The sequence below is a fragment of the Microplitis demolitor genome, chromosome 4 (genome assembly GCF_026212275.2).
Source record: "Microplitis demolitor isolate Queensland-Clemson2020A chromosome 4, iyMicDemo2.1a, whole genome shotgun sequence".
NCBI lineage: Eukaryota > Metazoa > Arthropoda > Insecta > Hymenoptera > Braconidae > Microplitis > Microplitis demolitor.
In genome coordinates, this window is record NC_068548.1 from 11,243,053 (window position 1) to 11,259,660 (window position 16,608).

The following is a 16,608-nucleotide window of genomic DNA, read 5'->3' on the forward strand; positions in this document are numbered from 1 at the left end:
AAAATCAAAATTTAATAGAGGCCAGCCTAAGCCAACGTTCAACCCGCGAATTCTGGTGGCTGCTGGTAAAAATTGCGAACATAAAATACGATTAGTCTCAATATATATATATATATTGAGTGGTAGAGCAGTCGGCGCGATACCGACATGGTCTGGGTTCGATTCCCAGTTCGGGCTATCTATATTTTTCTCAATTTATCTATAAATTGTCTTATTGAGAAGGTTTGTATGTTTTAGGTTTCCACTATATTAAATTGGTGTAATACCGTACGATGGACGGTGTGGCTCAATAAGTTATAGATCATATTGAATGGAATATAGTATAGTGCCGGATAGCTTAACGGGTAGAGCACTCGGCGAGATACCGACATGGTCTGGGTTCGATTCCCAGTTCGGGCTATCTATATTTTTCTCAATTTATCTATAAATTGTCTTATTGAGAAGGTTTGCATGTTTTAGGTTTCCACTATATCAAATTGGTGGAGATATATATATATATATATATATATATATATATATATATATATATATATATATATATATATATGTGTGTATAGACACGGAACATATAAAATATTTTTAAAGTTTACAGATTACTTTATTCACAACGACATATAACTGACGGAATTAAATTAAGGTATCGGCGTGTAATAAGGCCTAGCTAAGGGAGATTTTAAATAGATTCAAAAATATTGCATTCAATTATCGAAATGTATCATTATTCTCCACTTCAATACATAAACCATAAAATGTAATGAAGTAATGATAATCTTTACCATAAACAAACAAACAATTATACTTTTTCAAAAACCATACGAATAGGCCTTGTTATACTACGGTAGGATAATAAGGCCTACCGGTTAAACAAACTGGAATTGTTCAACTATATTCAATAAAATTGGTATTAGAGATGAATCATCATTTAAATTCAGCAACAATACTTTTTAAGAGTCAGAAGATTAGAATGCTATGCTTAACAGCACCTAAAACTATCAGTATCCCTTTTAAGAGTCAGAAGACTAGATTGTTTTTTATAATTTTTTCTGCGCTACGACATCATATGACGGATAATGAAATATAGAAGACATCGAACGTGTTATCGGGAATTTATAAATTTGTCGTAACATCTCTATGCAAAACCTTTCTACTAGAGTAGCCTTCAGCGGAGGCGATTATTTCAAATATTATTTCTGGCACTTAGGCCTTATTACCCGCGGGTACCTTATAATGGAAAATGGGTCATTCCATGTGTTACGCCTAGCATTATTCAAACATTTCTTTTATGTTCAATTTATGGTAAAAAAAAGTAAACCCTTTAATAATGAGAGTATACATTAAGTGTCTCGTTGGTCATTTAGAAACTTTACTTTCGTGCGTCACAAAGCTTTTAACGGCTTGAGACCCAAAAGAAACATCATAAAATCTTAAATATTTTCCGAATTATAGATAAAATTCGAAAACCTTTTATAAAACTTATTAAAGAATGTCGCAAAAAAACAAATAATCTATTTTTAATATATAACGTTCTCCTCTATTTCACACGTCCCACGGCGAAGTGTGGTAGGTACTTAGTAGCCGTTATGGCTCTCCGTTCGTGAAAAATAAACTGAAAATAAAATAATAACAACCAAAAGTCCCACCTGGAAATGTCCCGAATCTCCCTGGACATACAGCTCTGCTCAGGCTGGGTTAGAATTCCTAGTTGGGCGCCAGTTCGTGTGCTCCACGAACAATATTAAACTCAAAATAAAATGCAACGGAAAAATGAAAATGAAAATAAATTGAAATACAGCATAGCAATTTCAGATTTCGGAAGAGGAAAGCAAGAAAAAGATAGCAGTAATGTAAATAAATAAAATTTAAATTAATACCGGGTTGATGACCATTTGATTCGAATATATTTTAAATTATAAATTTAATACTCATTTTTATCGCATATCCAAAATAACAATATCAAAATAAAATAATAATAGCTCACTTACAAAATAACATGGTAGGCGTAAACAAATTACGAAAACAATAATACTGAATAAACAATAAATATATTAGCTACAAAATAGTTTATCGCATGTCAATAATAATATCACTCGTCCATGATATTCAAAAAAAATATAAATATTAGTAAATAATAATTCCACTCGCACGTGAAAAATAAAAATATAAATATGATTAAATAATAATAATCGCAACTAATAATTTAATATTTCTAAATTATTGTATCACTCGCATGTGAGTTTTCAAACATGAAATAAAATAATCTCGCATGCGCCGACCAACCAAGATAAATACAAGCATATAAATGGAATGCATGATTATTTTCCCAGCATCCTAAAAATTCAATTATATACGGGTATTAATCAGTGGATTTTCCTGATTACCATACAATTTATGCATAAGAATTTCAAGTTAATAAAAATACAGTAATAATTAAAATAAAATGATACATGTACAAAAAATAATCATAATATTAATGTATGGAGAGACGTTTGAGCAGCGTGTGCTGCCATCTGTTGCTCACCGACCTGATGTGAGACTGCCGCGATATTTAAATATCGTGACAAATATCTTAACAAAAAATTAACTAATAATATTTAATAAACAATAATTGAAGGTTCTAGGTGGGTATACCAGACCTGGTAAATAACATTTTATAAATAATAGTTAATAATAAATAACTAAAGGTTTTACGCAAGAAGCCAGGCCTGATAAATAATAAATAATAATTAATAATTAAAGTTTCTAGGCAAGTAGACAGACCTGATAAACAATCAATAAAATTAGATTAATAATAGATAATATTTCAAAAATAATATTCATGAATAACATCTGATAAATAATACTCAATAATTGAAGGTTCTAGGAAAGTAGCCAGACCTGATAAATAAATAATAATATTAAATAAATGACAAATAATAATTCATAAAATAGAAAATAAAATAGAACAAAAAAATTGGTAGTGTGAACTCTCTCTTTTGACTAGGATATCCCAGTGTGAGGATCGTAAAATATTAACTTAAGTTCAGTGGCCGGGTTTCCTCCACGTAGAACGACCAATTATATTTTAATGTTGAGTCAGTGACCATTTATATTTAAAAGTTTCAAGTATTTTGTATCATTATTATTTTTGTTTGAATATTGTTGCAACGAAACTACAGCAAACCAGGTATGTTAATAAATATTTTTAAATAAAATATGTTCAGATAAAATATTGTAAGAATCTTTAAGATATAGTATTGAATATTTTTGTACTTGAATAATTAAATTTTGAAAGAGACTTACAGAAATAGTCGGGGCTCAAATTTTTATATTTAAATAATTAAATTATAATTGTATTTTAATAACTAAAACTATAGAAAAAAACCTCGGGACTTACCGGTCTATAGGCTTCGGTTTGGACCAAATACTCACTAAAAAATTGAATAATTACGTACGATCTGGACGTAACACATGCAAAATCGACCCTCTTCAATTTTGCTCAATGATTTCTATCTTCTTCTCCCCCCTATAGGACATTTTCACGAATTATTTCAGATTATTTACTCAACCCCAAAAATGTTACGATTTTTTGAAAAAACCTAATTTTTTTTTTTAATTGCTAGAACTTTTCAAAAAATTGACCGATTGGGATCACACCATATAGAAAATTTTTGTTTTTTAATGTAGTGTAAAAAAAAAAAAAAAAAAAAATTCAGAAGCCCGGATCTTTGAAATATTTCGGTTTTTTCAAAGTAACCATCATTTTCTCGAAGGCTACTTTTATTTTTTTTTTTTTTTCACTAAAAATTAAACTGCAACTAATTCTGCGGAAATCTGCGCTAGTTTCAAGATTCGCCGACAATCGCTTCTAAGTTTTTTCTTTTAATTAAAAAAAAAAAGTTTTTACGAATTTGGCCTATTTCATATGACTTTATTGTGAAATTTTATTGGCTTCCTCGTGAAACTTTATAAGTTGGAAAATAAAATTTTATTCAAAAATTTGATGTAGATATCGTCCGAAAAATTGTCTTTTTTTTTTTTTTAAAAATAACGAATAAAGAGAAGGACGATCTTCACTATAAAATGAATTTATATTTCTAACCTAATATCTTTAAATAAAAAAAATAATTTTTTTTAACTTCCCGCTAAGAAAATTATGATTTTCAAAAATTCAGGAAGTTATTGGTTTCACCCCGATTTTCGAATATCGAGTTTTCAACAGATGTTGACGATTTGAGGTCCTAGGACGATATTCTGAACTTTTTCAGAATGATGCCCGAGTGTGTGTGTGTGTGTGGATGTAAACTCCTTATATCTTTTGAATGAATTGACCGATTAAAATGTTTGAAGTGGCAATCAAAAGAGCTTGTTGGCCGTCAACTTTTTTGAAAATTTCAAATTAAGCGATCAAAGAGACTCCAAGATATGGAAGAAAAACAAAAAAAAACTTTTTTTTTCAAATTTTTTAGAGATGGCTCGATCGATCAATTCCAAAATCTTAATAGCTCTAGAACTCAATAAAATGCGTCGATTGCTACCTTAACTATCTTAATCGGTCAATTCTTTTGAGAGATATCGTTGAAGAAAAAATTGTAAAAATCTTCTTTTTTCGAAAACAATGGCATACAATAGTATTTTCGAGCTCCATGAGCTCGAAAACTGCGGGAAGTAGTCGGGCTGGCCCGAAGGGTCAATCGATAGACAGATTCTTTTATATGTTCAAGTCAATATATTTTATATTTTAAATTGATTAATTGTTGCAGTGTATAGCCTCTTTGGCTTTTTACACTTTTTGCTAAAATATCACAAACTGCTTTACTTCTCCATCTGTCTTTATTGTGCAGCTGTGGCCCTACTTATGCTTATACTGTACTGCATCATTATGGTGATGCTCTATTACCTATTTTTGTACAATGGAGTTGTAGTTTCTAGAAAAACCACAAAGAAAACTTAGCCGGTACAGTTTTGGTTTGGGTGCAGCTCCAGGGATCGATAAAATTCCCATTTTAACAATCATTTGACCTTTATCCAACGCCTAACGATCAGAAAACTTCGTTTGAACCCAACGCGTGGCTTAACAGTCACTCAGGTGAGTAGTGATCATGCTCGATCCTACATAACTTCGGTGATCACCGGAGCTATGCGCGTGCCAAACGGCTGTGTTAGCCACTTATTTATTTTATATTAAACATATGCCTTTTCTTTGATTCGAATATTCAAAATTAAATTTATTTTTTTTTATTTCTTCTTACTTGATGCCCATCTTTTTTCGAATAAAATTTTATTTTTCAACTTCTAAAGTGTCATGAGGAAGCCAATAAAATTTCATAATAAAGTCACCTTAAATAAGCCAAATTTGAAAAACTTTTTTTTTAATTAAAAAAAAAAAAAAATAAATAATTAGAAGCGATTGTCGGCACATCTTGAAACTAGCGTAGATTTTCGCAAAAATAGTTGAAGTTTTTCTGAGTAAAAAAAAAAAAAAAATAAAAGAGGTCGAACTTCGAGAAAATGATGGTTATTTGAAAAAAAAAATGAAATATTCCATAGATCTGGGTTTCTGCAATTTTTTCCGTTTTTTTGTTTTAAACTGCATTAAAAAACATAAATTTTCTATTTAGTGTGATCCCAATTGGTCAATTCTTTAAAAAGTTCTAGCGATTTACGAAAAAGCGGGTTTTTCCAAAAAATCGTAACATTCTTTCGGTTAAATAAAAAATCTTCAATAATTCCTCAAAATGTCTTTCAGGGAGTAGAAGAAGATAGAGAACATTGAGCAAAATCGAAAATGGGTCGGGTAAAAAATTTATCGATTTGGCATGGAATGGCCCAAAAAAATATATTTGAGAAAAAATAAATAATTTCTTTATTATTACTACTTCAACATGTTTTATTTTTATTTCGACATTGTATTTTCCTTCTCAATTGAAGTGTTAGAAAAAAAAAAAAATAGAAACAATACAAAGTGAAAATTTTTTTTTCTAATTATAAGTTCTACTTCTTTAAAAAAATAAATTTTACTCCGGTAACTTCCAATTATACTTTTATATTTAAAGAAATTCTACATTACCGACTTATTCATTTTACGATAATTGTTTTGTAACTTATATTGACACAACTTGTATCATTTACTCTATAGTATCTAATTTTTTCTTTCTTGTAGGAGTATAAATCATGAAATTAAACGATAGTCTATTACGATAGTCTGTTGTAAAAATTATGACTTAAAACTAATTGTTCAGCTTTACGATACTACATAATGAAAATTACGATAGTTAAATTGTAAAACATCCGTGAATTTTTTTCCGTGTATCATTGATCATGAAACAAATTTTATTACCGCTTTAAAACAACTAAACATTGTCTCATGAATAGTTGAAATTATTCTTTAAAAATTATATCTTCTAATGTATTCTAATAAACATACTATAACAACACATAAAATTTGTGAGTCATTATTTACTTATTATATAACAATTAACAATAAATGAATCAAATATAAAGTCTGTGATTCACAGTGATGAAAATAGGAGCCGGGTTAATGTTAAAATTAAGAGCTACAAATTTAACAGAATTTTCTTTTTAATATTTACAAATGTTTGAGTCGGTATAACGATTAAAATTCAAAAGTAACCTTCATAAAGACCACCCTAACATATACATATTTTCTTGCTCAAAAAAATGTTGATAGCGTCATTTCAAAGTTATCGAACAATTACTAATTTGTTTTCTGGAATTTTCTGATATATGATTCTATTTGTAATATTGGATTTGATTGATTGCTGCTGTTGCTTTCAACTTCTCGGCTCTAAGTTTTGTAACGCCTTAGTCTGCATTGCACTCTTCCACGACTACGTCTTTTTGCAAAATGTTTCGGAATTTTCATAATTAACTCGTTTTATTTACAGTGGATAGATACTCTCGGGCACTCACTCAGTCTAAGGAGCTGGCACACTCAAATCTATTATGTTATTTTCAACTTATCGTCAAGTCTCATGATATTACTTATGATTTAAGCAGGGGTTGATAATTTTCTTGAACGATGTTATATAATTCCAAAGATTACAGAAATTAAAAGGAGAAATAAAAGATACTTGAAAACCAAGACAAATACCTGCAAGTTGTATGCGCCCGATGAGTTCGTTTCGGCCAATATTATCAAAATCCATTACCATCACATCTAACGAGCATTCTCTAATTTTTTCCCAAGGTACGTTGAACGAAAATGCTTCGTTGAAAACGGGATTAAGAGTACATTTAAAAATAGGTGTTTTTCGCTTTTCGATTCTTTTATCTCCGAATTGTAGCCATACTTTTACATACGGATCTGGAACAATATATACCTAACAGTGTATGAGTGAACAATAAGATCATTACCCTATGGAAAAATAGTCACTCACCTGATTTGCCGTTTATATCTTTTGCTTTCAGATTTCTCGCCTTGAGTAAAGTCAGTGTTAATACAGAGTTACTAGGATGATAGCAAAGAGAACAAAGAAGTTCCCCACATTTGTCTTTGGCAGGAGGTTTTAAAGCTTTCCAGAATGATGGTTTGTCTGAAAAATCTACCTAAAAATGATAAACACAACTATTGATAAGCTGCCTTGGCACATATTAACAGTACTGACATGTTTATGCAATAAACAGTCAACTTTAGCTACTGTCTTTTACTTATGTCGATGTCATTCGGTTTTCTATGGATTATAGACAAGATTAACAATAAATTAGATTATTCAAATCTATGTTAAACGATGAGATATTAATTCTTAGTTTATCATATAATTCAATTGTGCAGCTTTTTTTTTTGAATATAAGAGAAGCAAATTTGTTTTCTACAGTGAAAAAAAAAGGAGAATTTGAACTGTCATTCTTTTAGTATCAGGCATTTTGATCCGCGGACAAAATATGTCGGACAAAATAAATATTTTGCTTCTGTTTCCTCGGGAAATCCGTTATCTACTTTTAATGAATGTGACTTTAGTGATTATCATGGTGATTCCGAAGCAATGTTTGATTTGATTGAGACTGATAACATTAATGTTGAAAATTCAATTAAACGTGTCTCAACGAGGGCGTGTGGGCTTGATGGTTTCCAAATTCAAGTGTTTAAAGTTTTGTTAAATTCCTTATTACCATTTATAGTCATTCTGTGAATAAATCGGTAGTTAATAGTGTATTCCCATCATTATGGAAATTTTCGTTGGTTAAACAGTTACCAAAAGTACGCCATCCGTCATCACCATCAGAGTATAGTCCTATTGCTTTGCTATGTGCACTATCTAAGACACTTGAAAGAATCGTTCATATACATACAACTAAATATCTCATTAATAATAACTTTTTTATTATTAATATTAGGCAAACTTAATTTAGGAAAGATAGGGGGACTCAGACAGCTGTGTTGAGGTTCACAGATGACATTCGAATGGAGATCGATGTAGGTGAAGTTATCATCGCGGTATTTTTTGATTTCACTAAAGCCTTCGACACAGTAAACCACCTTTTACTTTTACGCAAGCTTTATAAATTAGGGTTTTCATTAAAAACTATTCGATGGTATTATTCGTACCGAAAAGGTCAATTGCAGTCGGTTTTAACTAATAACACGAATTTAGAATGGATAAACCTAGATTCTGGTGTTACTCAGGGCAGCGTTCTTGGTCCTCTACTTTTCTCATTATTTATAAATGACCTACCTAACTGTCTGCGGCATTCATCGTATCTCTTATATGCAGATGATTTAGTAATATACCATTCCTGTAAAATCAATGATATAAATGAAACGATTGGATGTATAAATAGTGAAATTAAAAGTATTTCAGAATGGTGTAATATAGACAAACTTAAATTCAATATGTCTAAACCTAAATCAATGGTATTCGGTAGCACAATGAATGTATGTAGGATACACATAATTAATGAAAATAGCAATGGCTCCTTGTTGCGTTTATATCTTGATAATTCAATAATAGAGTTTGTCAATACATATAAATATCTAGGTGTAATACTCGATAGTACGCTAAATTGGAATTCGCACATCGCTAATATTAAGGAACGGGTGGCGTTTGCATTGTGTAGATTACGTATGAGTGATTCTAATTTGAGTATTGCACTTAAATGTAAACTTGTGTTTGGACTTGTATTGCCGACTTTCGATTTTTGTAATTGCGTGCTCACTAATTTAACATATGATAATGAAAGATCATTGTTAGTATTATTAAATTATTGTGTGCGATTTGTCATGCGTGTTGGAAGGTACAGACATATATCCGATCATCAACGTCATCTGGGTTGGCTTGTGCCTAAAAACCGAAGACTCCAGCTAATTTCATGCGAATTTTACAAAACACTTTGTTTAGTGAAACCAAGTGTTTTCAGTGAACAGCGTATATTAAGACATAACATTGCATCGCGTCGTAATTATGATCGGACTAATACAGTACAAGTGCCATTCGCGTACACAACGGGATGTAATTTTCATAATTCATTACCCTTTAAAATTACATCTTCAGAAATATTAGATGAATTTAAAAACAAAGTATATATTTACTTATTAGAGATTGAGGAACGTGAACGGCTATGAGCTCGCGCTATTTACTTATTGACACTTATTATTGCTCGTTAATATTTAAATTAATAAATTTTTGTAATTACATTAGAGTTGGTATGGAAGAGTGTTCGTATGTTTATAATTCTTGTGTAATTTTACTTTTACACAGGTTAAGAGATAATTTGTAATTTATATACGTATGTATCACAGGAAGTGACTGCTCCATAATTAATAAAGAAATAAATAAATAAAATATCCCCAGACAAAATATCCCTAAGATAGTATATCCTCAGACAAAGTATCCTCGATAAGATAATTGCGCGACAACATATTACATTGCAGTTTTTGGGAAATTCCTTTATTTTTTATTATGTTTTAACTTATACTCTTTATTTTAACCCAAATATTTTAAAAAGTATTGGTATAATTTTCTTTGTAAACGAACTATTGCAAGTGTATGAAATTATATATTTTATAATTACGCACAAATATAACCCGTGAAAAAGAAAACAGTACTATTCCAAGCGTATGTGTTCATTAGGGTGGCCCTTAGCCGGGATGTTTTCGAATTTCTTTGTTCCCAGAGGCTCAGATGCTTCTAAATTAATAAAAAAAATCGGTCTATCAGTTGACTCTACGAGCCACCTCCAAAACTTCCCTCTATTTTTGAGCTCCTAGAGCTTGGTAGGAAAATAACAGAAAAAACCTAGCCAGTACATTTTTTCGATTTGAGTGAAGCTCCAATGGTCGTTAAAATTCTCATTTTACTGATCACTGGATCTTCATCCCGTGCTTAACGGTCAGAGACCTTCATTCAAGCCCGACGTGCGGCTAAGCGGTCGGCCAGCCAAGTAGTAATTATGCTCGATGCTACTTAACTCTGGTGATCGCCCGAGCCACATGCGTGCTGAACGGCTGTCTCAGCTGCAATTATTTTAGAAGTATTTCTATTATTACTTAAGATGTTTTAAATTTACCTCTACGCCCTATGATTATTACCGATCTCCTCATTACGATAGCATCCACAGTTCTTATCGGATCTTAATGAAATTTTTTAACACTTATTCTATAGATGATTTTCTTGGTCAAGTTTGAAGATTTGCTGAATCGGTCATATAGTTTTGAAGTTGCGGCTGTTTGAAATTTTCACGGTTTTTCGTAAAAATCAGTTTTTAATCACTGTTAAGGTTTCGATAAGTTTAAAATTAATATTCATAGAAAATTTCCATAAAGAGTATCGGAAAGCTTGTCTAATAATCTTTAATTTATGACCTTAAACTTTATGATTTGACCATTTCTTCCAATAATTTGATAGCCTTGAAAATTTTAATGGAGTAAAAAAATGTTGAAAAAATCGTTTTCATTCCTCATAACTTATGCATTTCTCATTATAATCCAATTTGGTCAGTTGCATTTTATTGTGAACAAGATAATCTGCAAATTTCACAGCTATTCTTTATTTTAAAAGTATTTCTTTCATTACTTTTGACGTTTCAAACGTACCCGTACGCCCGATGATTATAACTCGTCTTGTTATACATTTTATTATGTATGTATATTTTTGTGTTTTAGCATATGAGTCTACACAAACATTAACCAGACTTCAAATGTAATATCAATAACTTGGTCTATAGATATAACCACACTTACTCAAAGCTAGTTTGTCAATCCGAGATTTTAGTTGAAAAAAATAAACTTCAAAAATTAGTGTTCGAAATTATAACCCGGAACCCAGGTGTCAATATGGGGAATTTTAACATTTCAAATAATAAATTTTATCATACTAGACGTCAATTATCTGAGTATCAGTTAAGATTTTTAAAGTTCAAATAGTAATTTTTCTTAAAAAGGCGTTAAATTTTCATACATATCCAGAAATTATTCACGTTTTAATCTGTATTGAAATGCAAGTTTATAATAAGTTAATTTAAATTTAAAATTTATACACACCAAAAGTGAAAGCGGCCATCTCCTACAACAACGGCCGTTATAAGAAACACCTACTTATCATTACAGTCACTACCGTCGAGTTTCGACGAAGTTGGGTTTTTTTTAGAAGTTGGTAGACATGCGACAGAGAGGTTTGAGAGCCAGGGACGACGAGCTATCGCTCTCTTGGCTATTGGCACTGGACGTGAACTGACGTTCTTCCCGAACACTACAATCATTACCATTGCGAATTACTACTATCTACTTGTTTCTACGTTTACCATTATTGTAGCCAAAAGCTCATAATCCCATGCTGTGGAAGCTTATTTTGTTAATTAATAAATTGGAGTTATTGGAGTCTTCTTATTGGGGATTGGACCTCGAACTTGGATTGCTGAGGAATTTGGAGAATAGTTGGAGGATATTGGATCGCGGGAAGGACCGTCGGAGAGGAGGTTTGGCGTGTTGGAGTTGAAGGAGGTTGAATGAGAATTGAAGTTAGTGTCGTAATTTTGTTGGTGAAAAATTAGAACAATTCATGATAAATTTATTTTAATTAAACGACGAGTCAGTAGAGTCAGTTTTGATTCTCGTAATAGAAATACGTCGAGTCACTTATAACTGAATTGTCGAGTCGGTATCATCATTCATCTTGGTTATTGTTCATGTTTCAGCATTTTATTGTAAAGTGGTTTCGCTGCAGTAAGTGCCATAGTTTTTAATAATTAAAATTTATACTATTAATCAATCCATACACTTCTTTCCTCCTCATAAGTATAAGCTAATCACAAGATTTTTCTCTCTTAATTAATTTTATACTGCGAGGTCCAGTGCGAGGTTATCCTCGTCCTGAGAGTACTGAGCATAGTTGGACAGGTACGTGAGCCACCTTAAGTTTTACACATGTGTGGTCCCTTATTTTATGACGACCACATCAGTTGATAAAATAAGTGGTCCCATTACAAATCATAAATGAAAATATTACTATTTAGAATGATAGTATTTACTGGTAACTTTATCATTATTTTACTTGTCGTTCTCAATTTCTATAGTTCATTTTTTCCATGTATTACTGGTACATATATATATATATATATATATATAATAGACCGGTTTAAAAAAAATCGACTGTTTTTATTTTCAAAACCCGCAGTGAAATATTTTACTAGTCATGAAAACAGAAGCCTGTGAAGACGGGAGCTCTTAATATCAATTTTGAAAGGTCACTCATTGTAAGTTTCTATTTTACGTTTAAATAACATGGAAAAAAAAAATTTTCAACTTTGGAATTTTCCAATTCATTTTAAAATTAACATGTTGGGGTAAGAGATACATATTTATGATGGAAATTTGACGCTCTAAATAAATTGTCTCTTATGTTTTTTCTCTAATTCTACTCCTTTAAAAGTTATTCGAGTTTAAAGTTCAACATGTAATTAATTTAACCCTTTTTTCTTAATTTTTCTTAAGTATTTCATAATTATTATTGAAAAAATAAAAATAATTGTCTTAAAATATTAAATTATCAAGTTTAACGTCGTTGACAAAGTAGATTTTTATTGTTATACTATGAGGAATAAATGACTTTCCAATTTGAAAATTCTGAAATTAATTCTCTCTTTGAAGCTAAAAAAAAATTTGAGTTGTATGTACATAATTTTTCGGAAAAACGACCAACTGTGGTTTGTAGGAAATGAAGTGCACTTTTCTACCGGTGAAATAGAGATGTGCCGCATTATCAACTTACTTTTTTGGTTTCCTCTTTAGGTTTCCCTATATTTAGATAAAACTCCAGAAGAAAAAATGTTCAAGCTTCAAAGAGAGAATTTATTTCAGATTTCGTAAATTTAAAAGTCATTTATTCCTCATAGTAGAACAATAAAGATCTACTTTGTCAACGACGTTAAATTTGATAATTTAATATTTTAAGACAAATTTTGTTTATTTTTAATAATAGTTATGAAATATTTAAGGAAAATTAAGAAAAAGAGGTTAAATTAATTACATGCTGAACTTCAAACTCAAACAACTTTTAAAGGAGGATACTTAGACAAAAAACATAAGTGACAATTTATTTAAAGCGTTTAATTTCCTTAAAAAATATGTATCTTTTACCCTGACATTTTGATTCCAAAATGAGCTGTATAATTCCAAAGTAAAAAAATTTTTTTTATCATGTTATTCAAACGTAAAATAGAAATTTACGATGAGCGACTTTTCAAAATTAATATTAAGAACTCCAGTTTCCACAGGCTTCTTTTTTCAAGACTAGGAAGATATTTCACTGCGAGTTTTGAAAAAAAAAAAAAAAAAAAAATAATCGATTTTTTTGAACTGGTCTAATATATAAGCATACTAACAATATTTGAATTGCAGATTAAGAATCTCGGATTGAAAACTGTCCTTCAAAAGTCAGTTCAACTCTAGTAAAGATCGACGAGTCTCGACTTCGTTTTAAGCTAAGGGCGACGTAGCAAAAAATCGAAGTATTTCAATTTTTCGAAACTTTGTCAGAAAATTTCAATATAATATAACGGGTGACCTCAACTGATCCGTGTCAACCAGCCACCGTACTCGTTACTGATAAAGTTGAAAATTTTAATTTAATTTATTTTATCTTATAGTTAGATTTTATTTAATTAAGACTAACTTCTTATTAATAATTTTTTTTTAGTTGAAAATATAAATTTATGATTGCTGGCATGCACTCAGGTACACAGGATCGCTCTGCCGTTGACCAGACACGCGGCTGGAAATAAAACCTAATTCTACGGGGTTGATTGAAATAAAATAGAGAGAATAAATTACGTTATATACATAATTTTATTTAACCAAGTATCTCCAAAATAAGTACGAATTCCTCTGAATAATTAATAAATTGAAATTCTAAATTAACAAAATTTGCGGGTAAAAGTTTGAGATCCCCAGTTCACGGTGATAATGATATTAGAAATAAACGCACTTGGAGAGAGAAAGAGAAAACCAGCGATTTACTTCAGTGATGATAAAATTAACATACCGTCAATGGACGACGCCCCATTTTAGAAATTGACTGGACCTTAGCAACTCTTGGGGAGAATTACCACCAGTACGATTAACGTTCACCCCATCACCAGCGCGAACTTATTTAATAATTAGGTTAACTTATTTAGAATTCACTTTAAGAATTTTTCTTCTATAAATAATCAATTTTGCAGTCAGTGAAATTTAGAAGGCGGATGTCTTGTGCGAGGCACTGATTGTTGCGTCAGGAACTCAAGTGTCTCTCGAATAAATCTTTGGGGCGGTCAAGCCCTCAGCTGACCCCACTTTTAATTGCGCAGGGGACTCACTTATGGTTTCCTGCTGCGCGTGACACCCCCATCTGGTCATTGGCCTGGAGACAAAGCTAGGCTGTAAAATTAAAACATGTGACGAAGATGGAGAGCCTCAACTCTCACGTCTTTAAAATCAAAACCTCAGTGTCACAATAATCACCATCTGAAAGAAATAAAAAAATTTCAGCGACATACTTAACTTGAATATAGTCTAATTCATATCATCGAGGTCACTCCAGTGTTTCAAACGGTTTGAAATAAGTACAGTTACGTTAACCCAACATCAATTTGAATGGTGTAGAAATGAAGATTTCAAGAAGGGTTTACAATTGGTGAGGAGTTTGAAAGTTGTTAATGACTTAGCGAAGCGTGTGGTTGAACTGATTGAAGATTACAATGGTATACTTAGTGTGACGTCACGACGTCTTATTCCTGCTGTCAATCAATTATCATACATGCTATGCCATCTGGCTATGCATAAATTAATTAATTAGCAAGCAACTTCCAGCCACTATACGGCTGATGATTTTTAAATTTGAATTTAAATTCAAATTATTTTTGTAAGATTATTATTGGAAAAAGTTTAATAATAAAAAAAATGTTGTTTTAAATTTGAATATAATTCAAATTTTTACGTTTGTCAGTTATTAATAAATAATAAAATTTATTAATAATTAAGTTATTGTTGAATAAAATAAATATTAGAATTAAAAATAAATAAATATGAAAAATGAAATAATGAAAAGAAACAATGAAATAATTTAATTTTTATAAATATGAAATATGAAATGAATTGATGAAAATACATAAATAAATAAATAATGATGATTAATAATCGAAAATAAAATGAAATTATGAAATATGAAAAAAATATTATTATAAAAAGTATAAAATAAAATTTAAAAATAATAAAAATATTGATAAAAATTTTTGTATGAAAAATAATTAATAATAAAAATAAACAAATATGAAATGAAATAATAAAATATTTATAAAAAATAATAATTATTCATAAACAAATAAATAATAATTAAAATGAAATAAATTATAAAATGTTAAAATAATAAAATGAATTTATTGCAATAAAGAAAAAACAATAAGAATCAATAAGTATTGATTTGTGAATTCGACTCCAATGCTTTATGCGTTGTTGCTAACTGCATTGGAAGTCACGAAAAAAATATATACATAAATCATTATAAAAAAAATATTGATTTAATTATAGCCAATAAAATAATTGGTATAATTAAATAATTATTGGAAGGGATGTTACTACCCGGTAACAGCTCTTCTGGAAATCGAAAAAGATTTCAGTTTCCTAAGTAAGCTCATTCGTCATTGACGAATTTTTAATTATTTAAAGGCAAGGTCCTTAATTTTATTAAATCATTGTAATATGATTTAAATATTTATAAACTGAATTATAAAAATATAATTCAGAATATTTTTAAATAATTATTGAATTATTAAAAGTAATAATTCAATTTAATAAAAAAAAATAAATTCGATAAATATTCCATCAATTATCAAGTTCAAGTCGAATTATTTAAATATAATTCATTCAATAAATAAAATTCAATATTGATAAAATTTCATCAATTAATAAGAGTTAAGAAGGAAGAATAACAAATACAAAAAAAATCAAATAAATAATTATTGATAACAATAATAATCATCAAATAAATCAAGGTAACAATTTAATTGAATAAATATTTAAATAATAATTGATTGATTTTACATAAATTAAATAACAAGTGAAATCGAGAGTTAAACCATTTTATAAAAGTGTAAAATTGTAAACTGCATTTAATTGTCTAATGTAAACTAAATTTTGTT

The 16,608-nt window shown here is 29.8% G+C and overlaps 1 protein-coding gene across 1 annotated transcript in view; it reads right to left on the reverse strand.

The window, feature by feature from the left end:
- The window catches only part of LOC103578665 (synaptotagmin-7), a 926,763-nt gene that overhangs the window by 50,072 nt on the left and 860,083 nt on the right, over positions 1 to 16,608 (reverse strand). The window contains exons 8-9 of the mRNA XM_053738534.1: positions 7,377 to 7,545; positions 7,091 to 7,303 (exon numbers count right to left, since the gene is read on the reverse strand). Of these exons, the coding sequence (XP_053594509.1) occupies positions 7,091 to 7,303; positions 7,377 to 7,545 (382 nt within the window). The remainder of the gene's footprint in view (positions 1 to 7,090; positions 7,304 to 7,376; positions 7,546 to 16,608) is intronic.